Source organism: Bufo gargarizans, chromosome 1 (assembly GCF_014858855.1).
Source record: "Bufo gargarizans isolate SCDJY-AF-19 chromosome 1, ASM1485885v1, whole genome shotgun sequence".
In the NCBI taxonomy this organism is placed as follows: Eukaryota; Metazoa; Chordata; class Amphibia; order Anura; family Bufonidae; genus Bufo; species Bufo gargarizans.
This window is the reverse complement of record NC_058080.1, coordinates 229676222-229692137: the sequence shown is the minus strand read 5'-3', so window position 1 is coordinate 229692137 and position 15916 is coordinate 229676222. Positions and strand designations below refer to the sequence as shown.

At 40.7% G+C, this 15916-nt stretch overlaps 1 protein-coding gene across 1 annotated transcript in view; it reads left to right on the top strand.

The window, feature by feature from the left end:
- Positions 1 to 15916, top strand: part of TNIP3 (TNFAIP3 interacting protein 3) — a 123676-nt gene that overhangs the window by 106929 nt on the left and 831 nt on the right. Inside the window, exon 6 of the mRNA XM_044277453.1 lies at positions 4346 to 4471. Within this exon, the coding sequence (XP_044133388.1) occupies positions 4346 to 4471 (126 nt within the window). The remainder of the gene's footprint in view (positions 1 to 4345; positions 4472 to 15916) is intronic.

The following is a 15916-nucleotide window of genomic DNA, read 5'->3' as shown; positions in this document are numbered from 1 at the left end:
AGGGTTATAGACAGCGTGGGTCCTTTACGGAGAGGGGGAGATAAGGACGCAATACTAAGAAAGAAGGAGCTCAAATGGATCTACACATTGAAATCTTTACAGCCATTTGGATTAAATCTAGAATTTAATGTGGCTGGCATCAGCTAAATTTGGATTGAATCTAGAATTTAATGTGGCTAGTATCAGTTAAATTTCATCTGTGACAATATCTTGTTTTGTTTTTATATTACATGTCTTTATTATACCACCGTGTAACACTGTACAACCAACAATAGAGATCAACCTGGTCACCACTTTTTTTGACAGGGTACTTTGACATGAAGAACCATGTGTGAATGAGACGCTATGTCAGACACATATGTTTCTTATTGCCAATAGTGGATGCTTTTACCACACTATATCTGTAGAACCTGTGAGGTGTTCACGTTTTTTCACAGATACTTTGATTTCCCCTTACGCTAATATCGTGCTAGATTGCGCAATATGTCCGCAGTGTTGAGTCGAGGCTTTAATCCATAAAGCGCTCTGCACACTGTCCTTATTTGGCAGTGGTGCGAGCGCTTCTAATTGGTAGCTCTGTCGGTTCCCCATGCATACGTCAGCCTGGTGCGTCATGTGGGAGTGGCCCTGTGACGTTTGCCGGCCGCCCCTTGATGACGCGCATGGACTTGCGCTGACTGTGTATCTGGATGCTGCTTGACATATGCGCACAGCGATTCCTTGCGCATGTCGCTCTGTGATGACGTCTGTGGACATGCGCATCACCGAGCGCGAGACGCTGGATCTATCATGGGTGTCTGTGCAACGTGGCCCCACACAGGTACGATTGTTACAATCTGCATCAGCTGTTTAACATGCCTTAATATGTTGGTGATCTCATGTTAATTATGTAGGTGTGACCTGTACACATCATTTTCTATTGGTTGTTCAGCGTTGTGGGTGGTCCCATTATATGTGATTTATAGGCCCCATGCACACGGCCGTGTTTCACAGCCGTGTGCGGGCCGTGGAACCGCGGCCTGGATCCCTCCTGAGAGCAGGAGCGCACGGCGTCACTGGTTGCTATGACGCCGTGCGCTCCCTGCTGCCACCGCTATACAGTAATACACTGGTATGATCTATACCAGTGTATTACTGTACTGTGCCGGCAGCAGGGAGCGCACGGCGTCATAGCAACCAGTGACGCCGTGCGCTCCTGCTCTCAGGAGGGATCCAGGCCGCGGTTCCACGGCCCGCACACGGCTGTGAAACACGGCCGTGTGCATGGGGCCATAGACTGTGATTTTACTTGTTCAATATGCTTGACAAAGGCTACCCTTAGCCGAAACGTTGCTGCAATTTTTTATGCCTTGCTGTGAGGTGTCTTTCTAAATAAAGAAGATTTTTGGTGATATGCTGCTGTGGCCCTCCATCTTTCTACATATGCCTTTGGATCGCGTTGGATCTGTGATCCCCTGCCCAGCTGCTGCGTGACCACCATCCTCGCTCTCTACAAGCCGCTTGTTTTGCTGCTCCTGAACAAATCTACCTCCCTGTATAAGGTACAGTGACCCTCCAAAGAGATGCAGCGGGCATTCCCCGCGCCGACTGTGGTGGCTGAGGCGGCTGGAGTTACCACTCCGTTGCTCAGCAAGGATGAGGCCTGTGACAGCCTTAACCCAGTGGTGCCCCGAAGTGTTACGGCCTATGCGACTAGCGTGTGAGATTACCGGAAGGTCGTGGAGGACTTGGTCATTGGCCTGATTGAAGGCCCCCGACTGTATGACCCCAAGCTGGAGAGGAGACTGGGAACTGTGGTCTGGTTCTCTGTGGGGCACGGCTCTGGATTCGTCCGGGACCGGAACTGAGTACTTTGTAAATTGCTGTTCGGTGAAGCGCCCACACCTGCCTCAGGCCCGACACAGCCTCTACCAGGGGGACGAGGTGGAGTTCACACCCATTGAGTCTACTAAAGGCCCCTTTGCCACCGGAGTGAACTTGCTCCAGAGGCCTATGGTCATGACGTCCGCCACAGAGGTATGGGAAGAAGATCCTTCTGCCATGAGGAAGGTTGGAGAAGGTCGCAGCCTTGCAAGAGACAGCGGGAGGAGTGTTCCGCTATAGGGAGTTTCCTCAACCGGAGCCAGAGCCCCTCATTCCTGGAGTGCCGCCACCACCTGTTTGCCAAATGGGATATGTGTCGTTCTCCACCTTCAACCCTAAAGTCATTTACCAGCTGCCCTGGAAGATGACTGTAGCCCCAGGGGATTCTCTACAAGCACCGTTACAGCCGGAGGTGCTGAATCAGTTTCCAATGGCCGGAGCATCCGCAGCAGTTAAGCAAAAAATGGTGACCCGGGTTCAGAGCATCACCACTTGGTCCTACCCAGATTCTACCACTGGAGCGCAGTGGTGCTCTACCACCGCCGCTACCATGGACTATCAGCGGCATCTCTAATCATCAAGGTGACAAAGCGTAAAGTATAATTAGACATTGTTGTCAGAAGGGACCCCGGATAATGCCACTCTTCTATCTGCGGGCGTTTTCATTACATAGCAGACAGACCATTAAAGGGTTTCTACCACCAGATTTTCACCTATTTAGCTGTCTGACGCTAGCGATCTGCTAGTGTCTGCAGTACCTAACCATGTTCATGTATTACCTTTGTCTGGAGCAGTTAAGCTTAAAGACGTAGTTTTATTGATATGCAAATGAGACTCTAGGTGCTATGGGGCATCTTTTCAGCACCTAGAGGCTCCGTCTACTCACTATTTCTGCTGCCCAGCGCGTCCCTCCAGCCCGCCCCTCTCCTCTAGATTGACAGCCTATTTTCTCCATCTCGGCCGAATTCTAGCGCCTGCGCCGTGTGCGTCTGTATTTGGCGCAGGCACAGTGACTGTCAGGCCGCTCCCTGCGCCGTAATCTGTGCAGGCGCAGTGAAGATGCCGGCAGCATGTTATTATGCAGCATGAGATTCAATAAGTATAAAGCTGGGAATTAATAAAAATGGAACTGATTTTTTAAAGGAACAGTAAACATTGAGTCCATTGAAAAGGTTCACCATTTCTGCTGTAACATCTCCAAGGAAATAAAAGGTGAAATAATATATGGTAGACTAAAGGTTGCCTTTAAATCTGTGAACATTTACTGTATATGGCTACCTTTACAACTTCCACATGAGTTGTAATCCAGCTTACTCAAAGTTATCCAGTGATACCTGGATACCATTGGCAGGTTTGCTTTCAGGAGTCTTAGAAAGCTGGTGGATGACACTACACTACCACAATCAGTATAGGTGCTCTCACAAACAGGTAAGTATATAGTTTGCTGGATAGGGACATATTAAAGACCCTATTATTGTTCCTCCACAAGTTGGTGTAGGGAGTCTTATAGGCCCGGCAATGCTCCCTGGAAGTAAGGGAATGTACATAAGCTCTTATTCAGGAGGACAAAATCTGTTTCTGTATTGCCACCTATCTGATGGCTAGCCTATAGGTAAGTGTCTAGCTCTTTAACAGCCCTTAGAGCATGATCCTGAATAAGATAAGCATTATTGCAGTAGTATTATTAGAATTTTTTGCATGGAATGTCCTGTAATATTTCAACATACTTGAGGTTTAAATGAGTGCTGTCCATTTATGAAAACATATACTGTATGACTGCATATGTTGTCACATTTTTGCTATAAGTATACACATACATACAAGAATGTTTTTATTGCAGTACTAAGCCAATAAACCATTTATTCCATAATGAATTTTTATTATTATCCAGCCATTATATTTCACCCATGAATGATATGACTCCTCATTAGTGTTGAGCGAACTTGTGTTTACAAGGTTCGGGTTATCTAAGAATTCCATTATAGATTCCACTACCACGGACCATAACAGAATTTGATGACGGCATGCACCACAGAAGCCTATAAGAGGCATTCAGTATTGCATTCCATCATAATAGAAGTCTTGGGCCAGCATAAACCAGCATAGACTTCTATTATGACAGAATGCAATACGGAATGCCTCTTATAGGCTTCCGTGGTGCATACCGTCATAGAATTCCATTATGGTCTATGGTACCAGAATCCATAACAGGATTATTAGATAACCCGAATCCGAACGCCAAACTTGAAAACACAAGTTCGCTCAAAACTACTCCTCATATCTACCGGAAGAAGCAAATGCACTTTCAGGCAATGTAAAGTACATAGCTTAGCATAATTGGAGAAGCAAGTTGTAATTGACTGCAGGTTGTACAACTCAGATGTGCAAACTATAACAAAGGGTATGACTGCATGAGTATCATTTGGGCAAATACCAGGGAAATTTTCTCAATGTCTCTTAATTTATTTTAATTTTTTTGCAGTCAAAGGAAGAGTTCAGTCTCGAACTACACAAAATAAAAGAGGAAAACTATATACTGAAAAGGCAAAATCATGTTCTCAGGAAGCAGAATGACAACTATGAAAGTGAAGTGCAACGACTTAACTTGGTAAATTACTTTTTTTTAGAAGTTGCAAATGGAGTTCCGTGGGTGAGGCAGGGCAGGACTTAAATGTTCCAAATTTCAGTTGTTCTAATACACACAGGTTATATTTTTACCAAAAGAACTCTAAATTTAGCTACTAGTTTTCTACATATATTTTAGGAAACTATCTATGAGTATTTGCAAGTTTCATTAGTTTGGATCAGTCCATGCTTTTCATTTTTTTTTCATAAACCATTTTGTATGAAAGCACACAAATATTATATTACACTGTACATAATTTAAAGGTTATGAACACATTTACACTGATGCTTTTTATTGTCTGTATTCCTTTCTTTTCATTTATATCACTTCTGAAATGGAAAATTATAAATGTCCACAAAGTACCCAACCCTTCTTGGGCAGACAAATCTCAATGGCTGTACTGAGTGTGATAGGTAGGAAAGCACACACATAGCAGTCTTCATGCAGAGGGGGAGTGTACATAGAGAAAAGAGCACCCATGGCCACAGACTCTGCAGTGATTGGGGCGGTGGGTGGGGGGTAATCACACACTCTTCAGCAACACTGTCTGTCAGCAAATGGGAGTAGTGATCCCTCATGTCTTCTAGAAGGGGAAATCACTACATGAATGGAGCTGTGCTGATATATGAGAGCTAGTAAAGACAGCAGCATCCAGAACACACATAGCTCACTTCCAGCATACATAGCTAGGAGGGACACACCCATACAGAAACTACATTAGCAGGTCGTAAACTGTATATCAGGGGTAGTGTTGAGGGAATCGAAGTCAAGTGGAATTCGATCCGAATTACAAGATAAATTTGATTTGCCACAAAACTGAATTTCTTGGTGCTTTGGGGTAACTAATTATTTTTTCCTGAAATGGTGGCAAAACAAAAAATACATACTCACCTCATCCATTTGATCATGGAGAGGCCATCTCGGCCATCTTGATTGATATCATCACGTCAGCGTACGAGAGAATCAGTGTTTTTTTTTTTCGAACTAGTTAGCTGTTTTGGGAAGAAAGCAGCCATGTGTATTGAGATGAATGGGAGGTGTGGGGGATGGGAGTAGTAGTATTCACAGTTCAGATAATCCCTGGGCTGTGCAGTAATTGAAAGGGCACACCTATTACTCCCTTTGAGGTACATCCTGAACTTTGGGAAGCCTGCCTGAATGTAGTTTGGGGTGCCCTTGATGGCGAGGAGAATTGTGAGGTGCAAGGCAGGGTCCCTTGCAGCAGTAGGGGCAATGATGAGGCATCTTGAAGAGTGAACTTCAAGCACATCAATTACAGTTTTCAGCATGCATGGACTGGCAGATATTACACAAGTGCAATTTCCACAGCTCTTACAGGTTACGTGACTGCAGTAATAGCTAAAGGATTGTTTCACTTCAGCAACTGACTTTTATCATGTAGACAATAGTTAATAGAAGGCACCTATTAATGTATTGTGATTATCCATATTGCCTCCTTGATTAATTTTTCCATCGCATTATACATTGCCCTCCTCCAAGGGTTACGGACATTTCTGAAGTGCAAATATGAGGTGGCTGGGATAGTAACTGCTGTGCATGTGTGCCTATGCATGCTCTCACGGTCCCAGCCACCAGAGAGGACAGCGTTTTTTCCTATAATGGGAAAGCACAGCCACAGCTGCTGATTTGCTGCAGTAGCTGTAACCCCGTAAAATAAGTATTATGTAATGCAATTGCCTCCTTTGCTGGCTTGACTCATTTTTCAATCATAATATTTTAGTAAGTGCCTTGTAGTAACTTTGGCTACATAACAAATGCCATTTGCTGAATTGAGGCAATAATTTTAATAAGACAAGAAGTCTCTAAAATAATTTTCCTTACATTACCTTCTTTTGCATACACATACAGAAATTGGGGGGCAACACTTCTCACTATGCAGCCACAGTGTGGACGCTAACATCAGAAAAAAGCTCTACACCATTTTTACAGGTTGCCACACTCATAATGCTTGTTGCCACTAGTCTCCTCTATGGGAAGTGGTATGGTGGGAATATCTGGAGTCTGTCTTTTAGGTTTGTCTAGGGCCAGAAGGCTTTCAACTTCTGTTCAATGGCTACTATGGAGTTTCTAAGCTTTTTTTTTCAAGCAGTGTACCTCTACAGGGTTTGTACTAGCACCTCCTCTTAACACTGGTATGCCTTTCAATGTTATTTTCTACCTTTTTTGCTTCTCTGACTATTTTTTTTTCTCTGGAGCTGGTTCTTTGCATTGGCACTCATCAATGTCCAGACAAGCACTGTCTCTACATTGACTCATTTGTCTACAAAACAATTGTAGACACAAAACAAAACTAAGCTCCTCCTGACTATGGAGAGAGGCATACAAACCCTTCTAGTGGCTAGTTGTTATGGGCTGTAAATTGTTATCTGCCTACTACACAGAATAATACATAAATTCATATCACAGATGTGATCGTTTTTGCAGCATATATATATATATATATATATATATATATATATAATATATACATACATATATATGATATCACAAAGCAAGGTGCATCAGTACAGTACATATTAACTATCATCACTATGCATAGATAATAACTGATACAACCACACAATGTTCGAACTGCAAAAAAAAAGCATGCATGCTCTATTTCCAAACTTTGTACACACACACCATATATACATTTAACGTTAGTATCTTGGTATCTACTTAACCCTTTCCAGCCACGGGCCATTTTTTTAACCTTCCTGCCCAGGCCATTTTTTTGCAAATCTGACATGTGTCAGTTTATGTGGTAATAACTTTGGAACACTTTTATTTATCCAAGCCATTCTTTTGTTTTCTCGTGACACATTGTACTTCATGATAGTCATAAATTAGAGTCAAGATATTTCACCTTTATTTATGAAAAAATCCCAAATTTACCCAAAATTTTTAAAAATTCACAATTTTCAAAAATTCTATTTCTCTTCTTTTAAAAATAGAAACGGATACCTCATAAAATATTTATTACTTAACATTCCCTATATGTCTACTTTATGTTGGCATCATTTTGTAAATGTAATTTAATTTTTTTAGGTAGAAGGCTTAGAATTTTAGAAGCAATTCTTAAAATTTTTTCTGAACATTTCCAAAACCCACTTTTTAAGAACCAGTTCAGGTCTGAAGTCACTTTGTTGGGCTTACATGGTGAACCCCCCCCCCCCCCATAAATGACCCTATTGTAGAAACCACACCCCTCAAGCTACTCAAAACTGATTTTACAAACTTTGTTAACCCTTTAGGTGTTCTACAAGAATTGAAGGAAAATAGAGATGACATTTCTAAATTTCACTTTTTTGACAGATTTTCCATTTTAAGCCATTACCTTGATTCTGCGGTTTACAGAAACACCCCACATGTGGTCGTAAACTGATGTAAGGGCGCACTGCAGGGCTCAGGAGAAAAGGGACACCATATGGTTTTTGGAAGGCAGATTTTGCTGGACTGGTTTATAGATGCCATGTCCCATTTTAAGCCCCCCTAATGCACCCTTACAGTGGAAACTAGGGGATAAGGTGCCAGTTTTATTGGTACTATTTTGGGGTACATATTATTTTTTATTGCTCTATATTAAGTTTTTTGTGAGGCAAGGTAACCAAAAAATGGCTGTTTTGGCACCATTTAATTTTTTTAATTTTTTTACAACATTTATCTGACAGGGTAGATGATGTGCTATTTTTATAGAGCAGGTTGTTATGGAGGCAATGATATAAAATATGTCTACTTTGTTTGTTTGTTTCAGTTTTACATAATAAAGCATTTTTTTTTAAGTATGTTTTTGTGTCTCTATTTTCTGAAAGCCATATTTTTTTTATTTTTCTGCCAATTGTCTTGTGCAGGGGCTCGTTTTTTGCAGGAAGAGTTGACGTTTATATTGGTAGCATTTTTACACTTTATGGAGCAAGGTGACCAACATTTTTTTATTTTAGGCACAGTTTTTATTTATTTATTTTTCCAGCATTCACCTGAGGGGTTAGGTCATGTGATATTTTTATAGAGCCGGTTTTTACAGACGCAGAAATACCTAATATGTCTACTTTTTTTAAAATTTATTTCACTTTAAAACAATAATAGCAGTTTTGAAGCAAAAAAATAATAATATTTTAGTGTCTCTATTGTCTGAGAGTCATAGTTTTTTTATATTTTGACCGATTGTCTTAGGTAGGGTCTCATTTTTTGTGGGATGAGGTGACGTTTGATTGGTAATATTTTGGGGGGAATATGCCTTTTTTATCGCTTGGTGTTGCAATTTTTGTGATATATTGTGACAAAAAATTGCTTTTTTGGCACTGTTTTTATTTTTTTATTTTTTTATGGTGTTCAACTGAAGAGTTAGGTCATGTAATATTTTTATATAGCAGGTTGTTACGGACGCGGCAATACCTAATATGTATGTTTCCATTTTTAATTTTTATTTTCACTTTAACACAATTAGGCCTCTTTCACACGACCGTTTTTTTTTTCCGTTTTGCGGGCCGTTTTTTGCGGTCCATATACGGTCCGTATACGGAACCATTCATTTCAATGGTTCCGCAAAAAAAACGGAATGTACTCCGTGTGCATTCCGTTTCCGTATTTCCGTTTTTCCGTTCCGTTTAAAGATAGAACATGTCCTATATTTGGCCGCAAATCACGTTCCGTGGCTCCATTAAAGTCTATGGGTCCGCAAAAAAAACGGAATGCATACGGAAATGCATCCGTATGTCTTCCGTATCCGTTCCGTTTTTTGCGGAACCATCTATTGAAAATGTTATGCCCAGCCCAATTTTTAATATGAAATTACTGTATACTGTATTTGCCATACGGAAAAACGGAACGGAACAACGGAACGGAAATGGAACCACAACGGAAGCAAAAAACGGAACAACGGATCCGTGAAAAACGGACCGCAAAACACTGAAATGGACATACTGTCGTGTGAAAGAGGCCTAACAGCATATTTGAAACAAAAAAAATTATGTTTTAGTGTCTCATTTTCTGAGAGCTATAGTTTTTTATGTATGGGCTAATTTTTTGCGGGATGAGGCAAGAGTTTTATTGGTATAATTTTGTGGGACATACGCCTTTTTGATCACTTGTTGTTGCACTTTTTGTGTTGTAAGGTGACAATAGCTTTTTTTGACACAGTTCAAAAAATAAAAATGTATGGTGTTTATCGGACGGGGTGGATCATGTGATATATTTATAGAGCCAGTTGTTACGGACGCGTCGATACCTAATATGTGTTTTTTTTGTTTGTTTTTTTTACATTTTTTATTATAAAATCAGGGGAAAAGGGGCATTTTTCTTTTTTCACTTGAAACTTTATTTATTTTTTTAAACACTGTTTTTTACTTTATCTTTTGGGGGTCTGACCCCCCTCTGCAATGCATTACAAAATATATGTATTGTAATGCATTGCCTGTTAGTATATTACACAGAGTAATACACTGACAGGTTGCCTAGGAGACCAAGCCTGAGGCTGCATCTCCTGGGCACCCGTAGAAGGCAGGTTCCGATGCCGTGCAAGGCATTGGGCAGCCTCTGCACGAGATCGGGCTGCCTTCTTACCCATCCGGTCCCCGCCACAGCAGCAAGGGGACCCGATGGGCTCCCTCACCCGCAACAAACCCCTTCTATGTAGCGGTCAGCGCTGACAGCGGCATAGAAGGGGTTAATGCACCGGCGCATACAGCAGGGGTCCAGCTAACAGGAACAGCCAGTCCCCTGCAGCTGATTGGGCGGGCACAGCTCCTGCACCCCCTCAATCAGCGGGCCATAATAGTACGGCGCTGGGCGGCAAGTCACATCCCTCTGCGCCGTACTATTATGCCGCTGGTCAGGAAGGGGTTAAACACCAGGGTGTATGATCATGGTTGATTGTGTGGCAGCAGGGGGCTAAAACTCTGACACCTCCTACAAAGCCAGTAATGTTGACTGGTCTGTAAAATGTTTATATCACCGCTGTCCATGTATTGTTTGAAATGCTTAAGTAAAGGTGCTGATGAGCAGAAAATTATTGGGAACTGGAGGTGAAGAGTTGCATTTACATGCAGTGATCACCTCCACTGTATGGGGATCGCTCATCCTCATACAAATGCATTGTTTCTAGGTGGTAGATCACTGTTTACATAGTATGATCTGCTGCTCAAAAACAATGATTGAGGTGTCCAGATGAAAGATATTTTCTAAAGAAGTTTTGAAAAATTTGATTTGGCAGCTTCGTTGAAGTCAAATTAGATTTGTTGTGAACTAATTTATCATAAATTGCTGCAAATCAATCAATGTGGAGGTGTTTAAACCAAAATAGGTTACAACAAAATAAAATATTAGTCACTTGAGAGCAAAAAGTCACCTAAGGACCCCTCAAAAGCTGACTGGCAATAATTACTAGAAAAACCTACAACAAAACACTGAGGCTATACAGCTATAATTAAAAAACAATTTTATTGAGAATATATTAAAAAATACTATATACACAAAGAGATGACAAACGTAAAAATACTGAGTGCGGTACATAAATGGGAGATGCTTCTTGCACGCGCGTGATAAAAAACTGAATGTGGTACTCAGACCTGAACCCAGACTTCTTCACTGCGTGGTGACATAAGCGCAGGTCATGCTGAATGAAGATCTTTATTCGCAACAACTTGTGCTGACATCACCTCATTCACCACATGGTGAGCGCGATTACGTCATCGAAGGTCCTTTTTCAGGTCCTGCAGAAAAAAGTCGATACCAGCTGCGTTTATCACGCAGCTGGTATCGACTTTTTTCTGCAGGACCTGAAAAAGGACCTTCGATGACGTAATCGCGCTCACCATGTGGTGAATGAGTGGATAAGGTGATTTTTTATTTTTTTTTAACCCCTCAATGGACATTTTAATTTGTATTAAGAATGCTATTATTTTCTCTTATAACCATGTTAGAAGGAAAAATAATAAAATCAACAGAGCACCTAACCCAAACCCGAACTTCAGTGAAGAAGTCCGGGTTCAGGTCTGAGTACCACATTCAGTTTTTTATCACGTGCGTGCAAAACACATTGCACTGACGCGGAAAAAAATTAACGGAACACAATTGCAGACAAAACTTCGTGAAATTGCGTGCCTACTCGCACGGGTTTGCCGCAATGCATCCGCAACGCATCCAATTCCAGACCAAATCCGTGACGCCCGTGTGCAAGGGTCCTATTACACGCCACAAAAGGCTTTAGAACATATAACTGCACCGCTGAACGGCAAATATATTTTTATTTTGCCACTAAAGTCTATTACACGACAAAAAGGGCTTTAGAATATATAAATGCACCGCTGAACGGCAAATATATTTAATTTTTGCCACTAATACACGCTACAAAAGGCATTAGAACATATAACTGCACCGCTGAACTGAAAATATATTTTTATTTTGCCACTAAGTCTATTACACGACAAAAAGGGCTTTAGAACATATAACTTCACCGCTGAACGGCAAATATATTTTTACTTTTGCCACTAATACTAGTGATGAGCCGCAGGGGCTATATTCGAATTTGCGATATTTCACGAATATTTAGGCAAATATTCATCATATATTCGCAAATTCGCAAATTCGATATTATTTTCTTGATAGCGAAAAATCAGCAATGAAATATTTGCGTAATGCGTGCGAAATACAGGAGTGGGTCACTTTTGTTAAGTTTTCCAAGCTGCTAGAAGTTTCCGGAGACTGGAAAAAATGGTTGGCACGGCAGAATATTAAAAATAGTTTTATATGCAGTTAGAGTGCTCCAATTTATTTGCGATTGCGCTAATCGGCACTAATGATGCAAATATTTTGGCCCAATACGTGAAACTTCACATTTTAGCAGGTTTGCATGTATGTATGGATAGCAGAACCTATCAGCTACACTATATCAGGATATAACCTATACTGGCTATCTTCCACTAACTATCTGTATTATATGCATAAGCTGTTTAACTATCTATCTAATGTAGTGTGGAAAGCACAGAGCACAGCAATGACACTTCTGTCTCTCTCAGAACTTTAAAAAACTGTAGAAAATGGCTGCTGGGGAGGTTCTCATATAGTAAGGGGTAGGCAACTTTCCGATTGGTTACTAGGGATGTTGCTGAGCTAAGACAAAGACATTGCAGCCCACTCATTGTCCCACAAACAAAAAGGGAGGTTACTGATATAAAGAAAAATCTAGAATATTCAAAATTACGAAAATGTATCACTATATTCTAAATATTCACGAATTCTCGAAGTGCCGATATTCGCTGAACGGCAAATATATTTTACTTTTGCCACTAATACATGCCACAAAAGGCTTTAGAAAATATAACTGCACAGCTGAACGGCAAATATATTTTTCTTTTTTCACTTATACATGCCACAAAAGGATTTAGAACATATAACTGCACCGCTGAACAGCAAATATATTTTTTCCTTTGCCACTAATACACACCACAAAAGGCTTTAGAACATATAACTGCACTGCTGAACAGCAAGTATATTTCTCTTTTGTTACTAATACACACCACAGAAGGCTTTAGAACATATAACTTCACAGCTGAACGGGAAATATATTTTTCTTTTGCCACTAATACACACCACAAAAGGATTTAGAACGTATAACTGTACCACTGAACGGAAAATATATTTTTCTTTTGCCACTAATACACAACAAAAAGTGCTGTAATTTTAGTACTTCACCACACAATGGCTAATAAGCCCTAATAAAAGCCGAAAAATGCTTTAGAACATATAACTGCACCGCACAAGGGCAAATAAGACTTAGAAATATTTATTTGTAATAAATCCTGTTAATGGCTGTAACACCCCCATAACAAGAATGGTTTGCTGGAATTACAGAGCTGTATAATGGAAATTTGGGTCCCCAGTCAGTGCAGCAAGGTGTAAAAGGATTGTTTCTATTACCCAGGCTGTAACCTCCCCTACTGAACCTTGTTCAACATAAATGCTGTGGAATGATTCCTCCATATCCTTTCCCTACACCTTGAATAATATTTTGCTGCACTTGTAAATAGTTTTTTTAGCACATTGAAGTTTTTTCTACCATTGTCCCTAGCGCCTGCTGACATCTCTCCCTGCACTAAGTATACTGGAAAATTGCAGAATCCAAGATGCTATTTATAGGGCTGTAACATCATAGGGCTGGCTGGCTGGTGATTGGCTGCATACATGGCATTATGGGTGATTCCTTTCTCCATGTCCTCACACGTGCAGCAGCCATTTTAAGAAAAAATGTGATTCGTTACCACGAAGCATGAGGAAATTCGGATTCGGAGCAAATCGAATTTCTCCTGAAATTCAGATCAAATTCCACTTTGTCAACTTCGATTTGCTCATCTCTAGTCTTAATCACCGTGTAGACCTTGCCTGTCTGGTCAGCTTATGTTTTTTATAATGTAAAGTCCTGTCTAAAGCCTAAACATGTGGAGTCACTGTGGGTAGAGATACATGGAGCTAAAAACAACAATAAATTACTGATAGGAGTTTACTATAAACCACCTAATACACCAGAGTCCACAGAAAATCTACTACTAAACGAGATAGACGAGGCGGCAAATCATACTACCCAGATATAGACTGGGAAACTGAAACTTGTATATCTCATAAGGGAAATAGCTTCTTGGCAATAACCAAAGACAATTACTTCTCCCAACTGGTTCAGGACGCGACTAGAGGGACGGCCATACTGGACTTAGTACTAACCAATAGGCCTGACAGAACAACAGATGTGCAGGTTGGGGGACACCTGGGAAATAGTGACCATAAAGTAATAACCTTCCAATTATCATTCAAAAGAGCGTTTCTACATGGAGGAACAAAAATACCAAACTTCAAAAAAGCTAAATTTAGCCAACTAAGAGAGGCCGAACTAACTGGGACAAAGTCCTCTCAAATAAAAATACAGCCACTAAATGGGATATCTTTAAAAACATCCTAAAATCTCATTGTGAGAGGTACATACCGTATGGGAATAAAAGGTTAAGGAACAAAAAGAAACCAATGTGGATAAATAGAACTGTAAAGAAAGCAATAAATGACAAAAAGAAGGCAGATAATTCACTGAAACAGGAGGGTAGCACGGAAGCACTGAAAAACTATAAGGAAAAAAATAGAACATGTAAAAAACTAATAAAAGCGGCCAAACTAGAGACCGAGAGATTAATTGCCAAAGAGAGTAAAACTAATCCTAAAATGTTCTTCAATTATATAAATGTTAAAAAGTATAAATCTGAAGGTGTCGGCTCTTTAAAGATTAATTAGGGGGAAGTCGCAGAGAACGATGAGGAGAAAGCAAAGCTGTTAAATATTTTTTTCTCCAATGTATTCACTGAGGAAAATAAACTGTCAGATGACATGCAGAATGCAAAAATAAATTCCCCATTAAAAGTGTCCTGTCTGACCCAGGAAGAAGTACATCAGCGACTTAAAAAGATTAAAATGGACAAATCGCCAGGACCGGATGGCATACACCCCCGTATCCTAAGGGAATTAAGTAATGTCATAGCCAGACCCTTATTTCTGATATTTGCAGACTCTATACTGACAGGGAATGTCCCACAGGATTGGCGCATGGCAAATGTGGTGCCAATATTCAAAAAGGGTCCAAAAACAGAGCCTGGAAACTATCGGCCGGTAAGTTTAACATCTGTTGTCGGTAAACTGTTAGAATGTTTTCTGAGAGATGCTATATTAGAGCATCTCAACGGAAATAAGCAAATAACGCCATATCAGCATGGCTTCGTGAGGGATTGGTCATGTCAAACTAATTTAATCAGTTTCTATGAGGAGGTAAGTTCTAGACTTGACAGCGGCGAATCAATGGATGTCGTATATCTGGACTTCTCCAAAGTATACTGCTACAGAGGGATCATGGCAGATGAGGTTTAACACTGATAAATGTAAAGTTATGCATGTGGGAAGGAAAAATGCAAGTCACCAGTACATACTAAATGGTAAAACACTCGGTAACACTGACATGGAAAAGGATCTAGGAATTTTAATGAACAGCAAACTAAGCTGCAAAAACCAGTGTCAGGCAGCTGCTGCCAAGGCCAATAAGATAATGGATTGCATCAGAAGGGGCATAGATTCCCGTGATAAGAACAGTCAGACCACACATGGAGTACTGTGTACAGTTCTGGGCTCCTGTAAACAAGGCAGACATAGCAGAGCTGGAGAAGGTCAAGAGGAGGGCAACTAAAGTAATAACTGGAATGGGGCAACTACAGTACCCTGAAAGATTATCAACATTAGGGCTATTCACTTTAGAAAAAAGACGACTGAGGGGAGATCTAATTAATATGTATAAATATATCAGGGGTCAGTAGTATCAGCTATTTATCCCCAGGACTGTGACTGTGACGAGGGGACATCCTCTGCGTCTGGAGGAAAGAAGGTTTGTACACAAACATAGAA